The sequence below is a fragment of the Squalius cephalus genome, assembly GCF_949319135.1.
Source record: "Squalius cephalus genome assembly, chromosome: 8".
NCBI lineage: Eukaryota > Metazoa > Chordata > Actinopteri > Cypriniformes > Leuciscidae > Squalius > Squalius cephalus.
Window position 1 is genome coordinate 12409509 of NC_137129.1, and position 14195 is coordinate 12423703.

Sequence of the window (14195 nt, forward strand, 5' to 3'; positions counted from 1 at the left end):
TTGTTTCAAACCTGTATGAATTTCTTTTTTCTGCTGAACAAAAAAGAAGATATTTTGAAAAATGTCTGTAACCAAACAGTTGATGGACCCCATTGACTTCCATAGTATTTTTTTTTCCTACTATGAAAGTCAATGGGGTCCATCAACATTTTTCAAAATATCTTCTTTTGTGTTTAGCAGAAAAAATAAATTCATACAGGTTTGAAACAACTTGAGGGTGAGTAAATGATGACAGAATTTTCATTTTTGGGTGAACTATCCCTTTAAGGCTTTAGAATGATTGTAAGTTTGTACTGCATCCAGATACACATGCATTTGGCACACTGCCTTGAGATGGAATCCTCTATGTAATTTTTATGTCCAATTTAATGTTTGTGTTTTTCAGGGAATCAATTGACTGTTAGATTCCTCTGCAAAGGTGTGTAACTCTATGTCCTATAGATCAGCAAAGTATGGCACAAGGGTCCATTCATAGCCTCAGTTATTAAGCACCGAAATATATTTTGATAGGTGTAAAAGTGGGGTATGTTCATAAATAATTACCAGAGAGGCTTTTTCACACTTCCTTTCCTGCTACTGAGTCCTTAGAGAGCACTTGTCAGTGACTTGTGGGTAAACTTAGCTATTGCTGATAGGGAAGAGGTGGGAAAAATTTCAATAGGCAAGTGGCCATGTTTGTTCTCTCTCTCTCTCTCTCTCTCTCTCTCTCTCTCTCTCTCTCTCTCTCTCTCTCTCTCTCTCTCTCTCTCTCTCTCTCTCTCTCTCTCTCTCTCTCTCTCTCTCTCTCTCTCTCTCTCTCTCTCTCTCTCTTGTGTGTGTGTCCATATTGAGTCATGAGCTCTGCTACAGGGATCAGTAGGGCTGAGGGGGAAAGTCCCGAGTCTTTTCGGTCTGCACCTGGACACACTCACATTCCACAGCCCACAGGCCTGAATGAAGGACCTGTATGAGAGTGTGGGTGGGTGTGTGCTGCAGTTTGTGTCCTGAAATGTAAAGTATGCTAATGCTGTATCCACATGAATCCTAACCACATGAAACAACCTTTGGAATGACATAAATTTAACAGTTCTGTTTCTTTTTCTCCACCTTAATGTGTGTCTCACTCAGAATGGTCTATTTACACAACCTCTCACCTGTTTTAGCACTAACAGTAGTCATTCAATCATACACACATTTACATAGCTATCTTACTGGAGACTTCTCATTTACTAATTATAGTTATAGCAACCAGTAAATTATTCTAAAATGTCTCCTAATGTGTTTTGTGCAAGAACTAAACTGGCATGAGGGTAAGTGAATTAGGACCGAAGTAAACAATTTTGTTCATCCAATCCTTTGGAAAAGGACAAAAAGATAAGACTCCCAGAGTTTAGTCTCTAAAAGTATAGCTTGGTCAGAAACGCACAGGTCTTTCTCCCTGCCTAGCCTTCTGGCTGATTGTCTAAGTGTTTGAAAACCCAGAGCTCGGAAGGAATGCGTTCCTGATAGCTTAAAATAACAGTAGGACGGGGTTTTTACACACACTCTGGGCCAGAACCTTGTTGTTTCCGGAATCATCTTTGACCTTCTCTCTTTTGTCCATGCCACAGATTATTGTGTGGGAGCTGAGGCCTTTCCGAGACACAACAGAAACCAGAGGCTGTGGTTCATTTCATGACTTCCTCCTCATTGTTTGCTTGTCTGTGTGACTGGAAACCGGCAGTGACAGACAGATGACTTTGGTCGCTCTTAAACCAAGCCTGTGGAGAAACTGGACCTGGCTCCTTCAGAAGTAGTGAGTAATCAAGGCCGACGGCCGAACGCCATGCTTTTCCCACACTTCTCTAACCTGTCATGCTGACCTTGTTGCTCCACTTTGCTTTCAGCTTGATGTCCAAATTATCCCGGCACACTGCTGCCAAGTTGCTTCAGTGGTTTACACAATCCTGTGCCCAGTGGTCATTGAGTATTTTGCTCTCCACTCTATTTCCTTTTTCGTTCGGTTGTGTGTGTTGTGATAAGAGTGTATAGCAGGCCGTATTGAGGTCAGAGATGGGGATCTGGCCTCTTCAGCTGCATATTTAAAGCACCGCAGTGAGCACTAACTTAGAAAAACAGGACCCGTAAATTGACAAGAGACGTTACAAGAGCGCTGATAGCTTAGCCAGATGCTAGGCCCCCTGCGTGGGTGTTTGTAGATGTCTGTCTTATGCTGTGTGTGTGTTTGTAGCTGTGTCCTCGGTTGACAGTGAGGTCCAATGTCATTCATTGCATTAACCCTTTTGGCTATGCCTTTTCAGGACGATTGTAAACACACAATGCGCACTGAAGTCGATATAGATAAACACATTTGCCTGTCAGTCATACTTGTTTTATCTTATGGTGGCTTCAGGCTCTGTCAATACTATTGAATATTGCATACAGGCAGGAAACCTTTGTTTTGAATTGGTTTTAAATGCAAGGATAATTGTAACCACATATTTGAGGACTGCAATTTAAGAATCAACCATTTAAATATACTATTTGTCTCATGTTGGAAACCTTTTATTGCCTTTTCAATTTAATGACTTTAAAGATGTTGTGGTGTAACCAAGTAAAAAGTAACACCATATTTTCTTTATACTTTGAAAATATATTTTACAAATATCATGAATTATTAAATTACTATCATTACTTTGCAGAGTCACACCACATGGCAGTGTATAATCTAACCATGCCTTGTCATAAAAAAGGACCAATTATTTGATATTTAAATTATTGACCTTAACACACAGTAATGACGGTCTTCAGGGAACTGATATATTTTCCCGTTTTATTTTTCTGTATGTTGGTTGAACTTGCACTACGACTTTGTCGCACATGACTTAACTTGGTGGCTAAAAGTTTTTTAGCTATAGATCCTAAATAACATTACAGCATTATTATGCCAAAACTACTTTAAGGTTTTAAATTGTCATCCTTTTGGTAACATAATGCTTGTATTGGTTTTGTGGAGCATTAACTTTGTTTGATGCAGTCAAACAATAATACTTGTTCAAAGCGAATGTTTTCATTGTCCTCAGTGCTCTTCTCGGCTGTATTTGACTGATTTGTGTTCTCTCAGCTGCTTGGGGTCCACTGACCTACTTGCTCACAATGACAGGGCTGTTTCTTCCTGGCGGTAACAAATCGTGAACGGGGGGCATCCTGCAGGCCTGGAGAAAGGGTGATGTATGGGACTCCCACCATTTCTCTCACGTCTCTCTCTCTCCTGCCATCTATTCTTTTGTTCAGGGGCCGCTCAGTTACCCTGTGTTAGCTCTTTCCCCTTTGACCTCCCCCACAGGAAGAACCAGTGACAGACTCTGAAATTCAACCGCTCTCCCGAGACACGTGTGTGTTACAGCTCCATCCACATCCAGGCAATGGGCCGTAGCATTGCTACAGATACTGACGCTATTAGTTTAACTACATTTCTCAGTAGTGAGGTAGTAGTGTGGCTATTTTTCAGTACAGTAGCAAAGCTGTCTTTACCCTATAAAGCCTATTGTATCATATTTGATACAAATTTCCAAGGCCTTTGAAAATCTTTAATAATTTTAATAAAGTAAACATAAGAATAACTTTTATATTGTAATAAATATTTTAAGATGAACACTTATGGTGCACATGGCTCGTCGGCCTTGACGCTTGATGGAGGGCGTGTCAGGAGCTTGGTACTGATGCGACCGTCATAGTGACAACAGCCAATTACATTACTTTTCCGGTGTTGCATGAACGCAGTTGGCTAGCGTCTGCGCTAGGGTATTTGTATAGGCGATCTGATTGGCTGACGCCTGTGTTGGCACTTAAAGTTGAACATTTTTCAACTTCTGCCGCAAGCAACACCAGTGACGCGATGCAGCAGAACCCACATTTCAGTTCGGCAAAGCATGACATCATCACCCATTTAAAGGAGACATATCATGCTTTTAAATTGTTCCTTTTTACATATAAATCATACATTTGTAGTCTATATAAAGCGGAACTGCAATGCTTGGGTCTGAATTCCTCATTATTATAGCTCCACAGGCCCCTTTTCTACCCCTTTTCTGATGTGCGTCTGAGAGCAACTCGTTTTGGTGCGGTCTCTTTAAATACAACTGAGACACTTCATACCCCGCCCCCTCTCCAGGTTGCAGAGGTTCAACTCCACCCCGTTCGGCCATTTTTGTAGTTTGATAGCAGAGATACGATTATCTAGCGGCACAGAAACTTTTTATTCACACGTTATTAACAAAATGTCAACAACGGAAGACTTGTCCAGCCAGCCTTACATGTTCGAGCCAGAGTCGGAGCCGGAGCGAGATGAAAATGAAGATGACGAACCTGCAGAACAACGTCTTCATATGGATGTATCGCAATGGTGTGTTACTGTATTTACACATGAAACTTTGGTCTTCCGACCTTTTACCACCGTGTCGATTTATTTTGATTAATATGTGCGAGGGAGAGAGAGCAAGACAGCGTCTAGTTTGGAGACGGTGAAGTCTTGTTTACACTTTCGCCTGGCTCCGAAGAGAGAGAGTGAGCGCGCGCGCGACCAGGTCTCTCTCTCTGCTCGTTCTTTTAGTTAAACATGCGTCCTGTCACAAGCGCGGCAGTTCATCTACTTTAGACGGTGTAATGAAGCGTGTGGGTTACTACATCCAACAACCGAACATTTTAACTTACCCTCTCGTAACTTCTGCATCCTTTAGCTTGAACTACAAAATTGCAGCGAGAAATAGAAATGGCGGATTGCTCGAAGTGTTGGGCCGGAAGTCAATGTCCTTATTTGGCAGTTCCGCTGCAAATACTGTGACGTAATAGTTCAAAAAACGTCATAGATAACAGAAAAATCGGAACAGGTTGAAAAATATGACCAAAACAGAATATAAAGATATCAACGAAGCACCTGAAGAGAATAATTTCATATTTTCTGTAATTCTAAACACTCCAAATATACAACAAAATGCATTTAAGGGCTAAAAAAGTGCATTTGGCATGATATGTCCCCTTTAAAGTAAATGAGAATGCACCGTGTGAATACACCGTTACTGGACTGAAGCAACTTTGGTTTACTTGATTATCCATACATATGTATATATTTTTTTTTAATTGCTAAAAATGTGAGTATCAACAGGCTTTTGAGGGACATTTATATGTACATCTCTCAATCATCATTGCTTTGCACTGTATTATGTTTTGACCCCAGCAATAAAAGTACAGAGCTTTGATCATGAAATTAAGCATTTAAATAATCTTACTAAGACATATTATAGGGAGATGCAGTATAGAGTGACAACTGATATTTAATTGCATTTTATAGAAGCAATCTGTAATCCTATTATAAAGATCTCATTGGTTTACAATACAAGCTCAATTTCATAATATAAACAATATAATATAATGTGGGGGAAAGTTACTTTTAAAAGTAATGCATTACAATATTGTGTTACTCCCAAAAAAGTAACTAATTGCGTTAGTTACTTTTTATGAAAAGTAGTGTGTTAAATTACATTTGCATTACTTTGTATCACCTGGGGCCTCATTTATAAACGTTGTGTACGCACAAAAGAAGGCGTATGCCGCTCTCTACGCAATAATTGGTATTTATAAAAAGCAAACTTGACGGGAAAATGTGCGGTCCTTCGCGCAAACTCTGACCCAGGCGTACGCACAAAAACGGGTGAAATGAGAAATGGCGACACCGTCGGCAGATGGAAGAAACACGTGAAAGTGTGTGAAACTGTAGACCGTTGTGTAAAAGAAATGGCAATACTGCCTCTCATAAATAACATGAAGACTTCACAAAGCAAGTCTTACAATTAACAGCCTACACGAACACCCGTTTGATCGTTCTGCAGTGTAAAACAAACAAAATCAAACAAAGATTACAACAGAAATGCCAATTGGCATGTATTTGCAAAAAGAAAAGTGAAATATGTTCTGCAATAATATTGGCATGTTATGCAATTCATCCTCATAACACATCTGTAGCTTGCCAGATGCAATCAAATGGATGGTAATAAAATGCCATGATGCCATCACAATGCGTAATGACGTGAGTGAACTTGCGTTTCTTGGTTTTCCAACAGGTTTTCCTCTGTTTGCCATGATTTCGCAATCGATGAATATTAACTTGTGGGCGTTTCACGGACTATTTATGGGCAACTATGGGTGTGACATGAAGCCGAAAAAGCTGCGCTACATTTAGAACTGATTGTGATGTATTAAGGGAAAACTGCGTAGGATGTGAGTGCGCACGGTTTTATAAATCCGAATATTTCTGTGTGTACGCACGTCCTATGTTTCATCCGTACGCCACTTCTGACGCAAATCCTACGCAAAGTTTTATAAATGAGGCCCCTGGGCTGGGGTTGCTTGTTTGTTTTTTAATAACAAAAAAAAAAAAAGTGGAAAAAAACAAACAAAAGTGAAATGAATAAGCCTCAGGCTGAAGGAAATGCATATTTACGCCTGTACAGTAGAGACAAACCCGATTAAAGAACAATAGGATACAGGAGAAGGAAATTCAACACTCTCACTGTAAATTCTAACAAGTTCAGTTTACTTAAAAAAAGTTTGGAAACCGATTGCCTTATTTTTGCAAAGCAAACTTAAAGGGAAAACTGAAGTTAAGATAATAATCAGCTAAAAGTAAAGAAAGCAAACTCTTCCCAAGTAAATTAAGTAATAAATATCAAGTTAGTTTAATGTCAATTTTAGTTAACATACTCTATAATATTTACTAATCTTACTGAAGATTTAATAGTAAGATTACTTAAATAATTCCATTTAACAGTATTAAAATGTATTCTGAAAACATATTAAATACTATTATTCTCAACATGGTTTTAATCTGCCATTTTAAGCTACGTAGACTTAAAAAAATATGTGCAATCGGTTTCCACACTTTCTTCAAGTAAAGTGAACATATTTTTAGTAGTTCAACTAGCATGGAATGCACTTACCACAAGTGTGAAATTCTCAACTGTTTATTTTTTTGTAAAAAACAAACAAAACAGGTTTTACAGTAAATTTAAGAACATCACAATGCAAATATGCTTTAAAACATCAGTGTTTTTAAACACTATTGACTTCTTGGCTAGCAGCATTCTGCTGTCATGACATTTTCAAAACAAGAGACACAAACAGCAAAAATAACAAAATAGGCCTTTACAACCCTAAAATACAGACCTTTTCTTTGATTGAAATACAAACCTTTCCTTCCTTGACACAGCATGTGTCTCTGGAAAGGTTTAAAAAAACATGGCGACTGTAACAACTTATTTGTGGCCACTCGAAATTAGTGCAAATGAATATGCCTACATCTTAAACACGGCAGCTTAGGCATCCAATGCAGAAAGTATAGACACAAGTTTAGCTTAAAAGCTGATTTTTAAGGGTTTGGAGTTTGGGTTTGAGATTCTTCCCTCCCAAAGACAGAAATACCCGCTGAATGAAATTTTTACAGTAAATTTAAGAACATCACAATGCAAATATGCTTTAAAACAGTGTTCTTTTAAACACTGTTGACCTCTTGGCTAGCAGCATTCTGCTGTCATGACATTTTCAAAACATGCAGTGTGCAAACAAAACAGCAAAAATAACAAAATAGGCCTTTACAACCCTGAAATACAACCTTTTCTACCTTGAATAGGCTTTTACAACATTGAAATACAAACCTTTTCTACTTTGACACAGCATGTGGCTCTTGAAAGGTTTAAAAAACATGACAACTGTAACAACTTATTTGAACTAGTGGCCACTTGAAATTAGTGCAAATGAATATGCCTACATCTTAAACACGGCAGCTTAGGCATCCAATGCAGAAAGTAAGGAGACACAAGTTTAGCTTAAAAGCTGATTTTTAAGGGTTTGGAGTTTGGGTTTGAGATTCTTCCCTCCCAAAGACAGAAATACCCGCTGAATGAAATCAAATGTGTTCCTCATTGTCTTTGGGTAGTCTAAATTTAGAGCATAGATCAAAGCAAAAAGGAGACATACAGCATGTGGCAAATTTGGGACATCATCCACAACAATTGTTCCCTCCAGAACGATTGCCCTTATTGCGTCCACGTTGAGGGCATTTGGACGCTTGGAAGACATTTCTTCGGGTAAAATTGTGAGCAGGCCAACATCTACTTCACTGAAGTCTGCATCTACATCCACATCCTAAGTAGAGAAGGAAAAATCAGAATTGTTTCACAAGAGACATATATAGTATCTACTGCAAAACTACAAAAATTATACCCAGAATTAATATTTTTTCCTAACATGAGCTATACTCTCATGGAATAAAACAAAATGGCAATTTAAGAAAGCAGAAACACCAATAACATTACTTACAAAGCACGTCCGGAAAAATTCCTCTGGGTCATCCCCCATGAGGACTGGAAGTCCCTGAAGTACTGCGGTGCGAACACATGTTACATCAGATGGCTACGAAAAAGAAGAGACAGGTAGACACATTATCGGCCTAGGGTAACAATAATATGCAAATCATGATTCAAAGATAGCATCATAAAAGAATACCTTTGAATTAACTTGTTGCAAAATTTCATCAAGTATTCTTCCCTGGTTTCCTCCTTTTTTTCGGAAAATTTCAAACAAGCGTGCAGAGTGCGTGTCCAACGCTGCGTAGAACTGAGATCTCAGATTTTTCCCAGATATGCGATTGAATTCTGCTAAGATCTAAGCACAAACATAGAGTGGTTGTTAAAATTCAAACACACCCACCCACAGGATTTTGAAGAGGAAAAGAAAACAAACAAACCTGGCTTTCCATGAAAAGTGCTGGCCACTTCTTCAAAATCTCACAGACAGGAGGTTCAGAGTGGATGATTTCTTTCCGTCTCAAAGCAAATGTGCTGTCCATCTTCTTGCCAATCAGGCTCATGTTTAGGGGCCTCTTTTTCATTTCTTCTACAAGTTCTATTCTTGTGCATTCTTGACTTTCTTCATCTTCCCCATTAGGAAAGTTTGGCAAGAAATTTAATTCAAATCGCCTTGGTTTTTTAAAGCCTGACTTTGTTGCCACCGTTGCACCTCTCTTCGCCCCAACTGCAACATCACTACAGCCACATTTACGCAGTTTTGTCCTATAATTGGCCATTTTAAATTTCAGGCTGTTTTTCCAGCCAGCTGAGCCTGTTGGGGAGCCCTGTTCAGTCAAACAGGGATGTGCTTTGATTAGAGCAGCAGCAACTTGGGCAAAATCTTCATCTCTTGGATATGCCTTAAAGGTGTACATGGCCCCAGCAAGTGCTTCCAGTATTTCATGTTTTATGTCTCTTCCAACATTAAGAGTTGTACCATCCTTCATGAAAGCAAGGTTTCCCTGACGGAGACGGTACTCAACATTAACAGATAATTTTGGTATTTCAAAATCCTCAGGCCATTCAAGCTGTCGTTCAGCAGACAACTGGTCTGATGTATCAGAACCTGAGAGAAGTACAGTGCTAGCTTGACTTGAGGAGGGAGATGTTTGTTGAGGAATTATTTTCAGTGTTGCCCTCTCTGGCAATTCATTAATGTCACTGACATTACATAGTGCATGATTAAAGTCAGGGTCTTCAAATTGGACACTGAACGTGTATGCGAGCTGCAGCTTCTCTTGCAACACTTGTTTTAAGGCATCAACATTAGCTGGTTTTTCAGGAATGGTTACTTTTCTGATGTCACTGTCGTGCACAATAACGCGGAGTATCATCGACATGGCTAAGTGAAATTCTAAAATGGAAGAAAAAGAAGAACAGAAGTAAAAAAAACAAGCTATAATACAAAAGAAAGTCATTTAGCAGCAGATGTAATACTTCAATGTGACATAGAACTGGCCTTGGATATTATAAGCAGCCAAAGGGAAGGGGTCGTTTAGTTCAGAAGGCAGAACAACTTTCAGTGAATGTAAGCTGCACAATTCATAAGAGCGCAAATGCTCAATGTACCATGCAGTCTGAGGTTTGCAGAGGAACATTATGTCAGTGTTGATCGTCAAGATTTTTTCAATCTGCATGAATTCTGGCAAACCTGAACAAGATCCAACTGAAACCACCATGTTTGGACAGTACTTAATTCCATCAATGTAAACACTGGACGCAACTAGCACAGTACTACAATTAGGACTCCTCAGCTCTAGATATTCCTGAACATTTTCAGGAAAGGCTGTGATAAGTGAACTACAGACCCTGTCCATTTGTACTCTTGGCTTGAAAAAAGAACCGGCATCCATGTGATAGGCAATTGCCATTTGGTGCTTCTTGGCCAGCATTAGGGGGACATTTTTGAAATTTTGTGCATCACGGATTACTTTCTTGAAGAATTTATGTTTCCCCTCAAATCTGATTGTCCATAAATTCCTCAATGGCCCATACATTCTGATCAGCTGAGGATAATGCTCCATGTAGTGATGCTTTGGACGCAGCACAAAATTTGGAAACACTTCTTTAAGCAAAGCTCTGTGATCTGAGATCTTGCAATTCAAGAAATCCACAGTGTCATCAGAAAAGTGGGTAGACAAAGCCAATTCGACAATATCTTTCAACAACATTAGAATTTCCCAGGTATGGTCATTCTCTCCCACTTCATGGCCAATCAAGAGTGGGAGGAGCCTCAAGAGGGCCCAATTCTCATGGCCGTTTCCCCCTATTGTTTGCTTACTTGTGTATGTTTTTGGAATTGGCTGTGGCTGGTCAGTCCTGTCTGAAAATTTGTATGGGAATTTTTTGATGGCATCATTTAGGGAATCCAGGGAAAAGTAATGTTTGCCAATTAAATCCTTCAAACACACCGCCATCTCTACAGGAACAACGCCCTCCAAGAGATCATGCAACAGATCTGGGGGAAAACCATGAATTACATTGAAGTGTTGCAAATTCTCACTCAATGGACAGCTACCCTTCACGCCATACTGTGCCACCAAAGTACTATCCTGTAGAACATCTTGAACATGCTGTTCGTGTGTTTCTTTTGTCCTCATTTCAAAAGAGCCGGACCTAACTTCTTTGACTTGAATGTCATCTCTTGTGGCCATGCAAAATCTACAAGGAAAATTCACTCTGAAGCTCTCCTGAAAGCCTGCCAAAGAATGGGCACCCAGATTATCTGCCAGCACATGCAGAACCGATCCCCTTACACATGATCCCAACTGTTCAACATAAACTCCCTGCTCTTCAAGACATTTCAGGTCTTCAATTAGTGGGTGAAGTACTTTTGAGTAGCCATGTTGCTTAACTACATTTGTTTTACACAGAAGAGCTAGCTGAATGGTGTGCAAAGATGATGTGTGTTTTGCAGGCAAGTTCGCAAGAACCCAGTAGATGGCACACAATTTGTGTTTTTTCCGAGATGTTCCTAGTGGATTGGCCACTTCAAAATCATCTATGTAGAGATTAAGGGATATTCTACAATCACCTTCTGCAAAAAATGAATTATCCCTATAATGGGTACCATCCCTGTAACTACTGTATCCCCTTGATGTCTCACCTGCCGCCAGCACCTCATCAAGAACTTCCTGTTTATTTAGCAATTTCTGCAACATTTGAATAATTGGGACATACACATAATATTGATCATCTCCATCAATTTTGTACTCAAAAGGAATAACAACTGGAAATTCTCTCATAAAGTATGATGCTCTCCTATTAATTGTGGATAGAGGACCTCCTTCATTTGTACAGTGTAACAGCACATTGCTGTCAGTAACTGCCTTGACAAGCTCTTTCACAACTGTGCTTTCTACCTCACCGTAGTGCTTAACCATAGTCTGCTGTATTGTGCTATATAACAGTGGCCCTGACAATAAATTAATCTGATTCAACTGTTGGATAATTTCTTGTGTTGCACTATCAGAAATATGCAAGATTGTTTGCATTTTCAGAAAAAGTGATGCCAAATTGTGTTCCAACTTTTGTTTTGTGTCATCCAAATTGTCTTGTTCCTCTGCCACATTACATTCATCTTCACTGCCTGATCGGTCAACAAGTGGATAAGCTGTATCTTCTTCTGTGTGACTAAGTTGGGTGCTTAAAACAACCCCTACTTTAAAATCTTCAAATAAGTGGTGTTGGTGTGCCTTACTTTTATGCGCATTAAATGTGGAGTACACATTAGTCTCAAATGAACAGTCTTTGAAAGGACACTGAACTTTCTCATTATTCCTCAAATGAGTACGCAAATGGGCAAAATAATCTGGTTCGCTACATGGCTCAGTTAAGTCACAAACATGGCACTTGTAAGAAACTAAAGCATGACCAGAACTACTTGATTCTACAGTTCTATCCTGGAAATGGATTTTTGATAAATGCACTTTTAATGCATTGAATGACTTAAAAGTACATGGACATTCAGTATGGAGACATGGTACTGGAACAATTCGTGAATATGTTCCATGGCTTATGCGGTAGTGTTTGAGAAGTTGTGCCCTCTTTTCTGATGTGTAAGTGCATAACTTACATTTCCACTGCATAGCAGCTCATCAACTGGTATTCTAAAAAAAAAAGAAAAGAAAAAAGACGACATCAATCAAAAGTCAAAGAACAAACAACATAATCAGATGCATAGACCAGTGTTCCTCTCCCTCTCTTTTTTTTCAAATGGTTGGACACGTGCAAAGTAGTTAATGAGTTAAATGGAAACATCACATGCATTAGGTATTATTTTAAAACTAAGACTATTACAGTTTACGTGCTAACTTGTATTTAAATAAGTTGTTTATACAAATGTTATACAATATTTATAGTATCTATGAGGAGGTGGGTTAATGGGTCTGCTAAATACTAAATAATCGCTAACAAACTCGATTGAAAAACACCACAATTTTCATCTTATTATGCTGCCAGCCTGCATATTGCCGTACTGATCATAATAAGCACGCACTATGTTTTCGAAGCAACCGGCTTGACTGGAGTTCAGCTTTTATTGTTGCGTTTAACGTGTCCTGTCAATTTTAAAAAAGTTATTTATAAAGATTTTAAAATAACTAATCTAAAAATGTAACGTATAGCGGTCTTTTCCATCCATTTGTACTTTGCCTGTATTGCGCGCTCTCTAGAGTGAATGCAGCCGTGTCATGCCTCGTTCGAAATTGGCGCGTCCAGCTATCCCATTGAATATGCTGAGCGTCAAATAAATCATACCATAACAAACACAACATTCAAAACGAGGTGACCCATTTGAAACGTTTTGTAGAATTGTCAGTTTCAAATTCTGTAAACATTCACGTCAGCATAATCATGACCAATCATCAGTTTAAATTACTAGCTAACCCTGCCCATCAGTACAACAAATTAACGAATTAACAGTAATTAATAGGCAAACGGGCAGCTGGATTTACAGATATAAAGCGGCAAATAAGTAGTTTGAGCAGAAATTGCTTCAGATAATGTGTAGTGGTCAAAACGTGTTTGTTAGTTCGTAACATGGGCTATATTCAACAAAACAGAATGCAACTAACAAAAGGCAGAACATTTTAAGATTATAAAGACTAGCAAACAAACACAATCAGAAAATGAAGTTTAAATTAAAAGAGTTACCTTGAACTTCACGAAGTAGTTGATCCTCTCTGCAAAAGCTGCTTGTGGTGCTTCTGTGAGTGTGGGGGAGGGGAAATTGTGGACCAGTACGCATGCGTGACAGCACGTCTTAGACATTTTGAGTAATTTTACTTAAATTACATTAGTTATGGTAACTATATTTTCAAATATTTCAGCAACAATATACAATTTTTAGTAAACTCAACATTTTGGTTAAAATCAAGTTAACCTACTAGTATTTTTATAGTAAGGAATACAATTTGATTTTACAGTGCTTATTTCTAAATTTTTGCTTATTAGTATGGTTGAATTAGATCAATGGAGGTCAGCAGCAAAGACATTGGTTAATAAAGTGAGATTAAATGCATAAAGTATATTTGTGTAATTTAATATAGTTAATTATAAAAGTTGTGCGTGCAATTCTGAGATTGCATTTTACTGTTTTTAATCATTTTGAGGAATACTGAATGTTTTTGTGCAAGTGAGATGATGGAGTTCACGTTTGGAGTTCACGCATGTTTGGAGTTCACGCATGTTCACGTTTAGTCTGCTAAAATAACTATCATGTTAACACAGCGCACACAACACCTCACTTTATTTCTCTCAACATGGGGACAGGAGAGCTGTCAGTCAATAAATGTGAAAAAGTAACTAGCGTTACTTATTTTAAAAAGCAACTTG

General features: G+C 38.7%; 1 protein-coding gene and 1 long non-coding RNA gene across 2 annotated transcripts in view; one reads left to right on the forward strand and one right to left on the reverse strand.

Moving 5' to 3' along the window:
• Window positions 1–14195, forward strand: part of LOC307162701 — a 143395-nt gene that overhangs the window by 18784 nt on the left and 110416 nt on the right. The window contains exon 2 of the long non-coding RNA XR_013821967.1: window positions 1590–1774. This is a non-coding gene — a long non-coding RNA (uncharacterized lncRNA). The remainder of the gene's footprint in view (window positions 1–1589; window positions 1775–14195) is intronic.
• Window positions 6963–13575, reverse strand: LOC307163468 (sterile alpha motif domain-containing protein 3). The gene is made up of 6 exons (XM_079879507.1): window positions 13515–13575; window positions 12436–12469; window positions 8759–9714; window positions 8518–8676; window positions 8332–8424; window positions 6963–8157 (listed from the first exon to the last, which is right to left on the reverse strand). The coding sequence occupies exons 3-6, from the start codon at window positions 9698–9700 to the stop codon at window positions 7834–7836; spliced, it is 1518 nt and encodes a 505-aa protein (XP_079735633.1). The 5' UTR covers window positions 9701–9714; window positions 12436–12469; window positions 13515–13575; the 3' UTR covers window positions 6963–7833.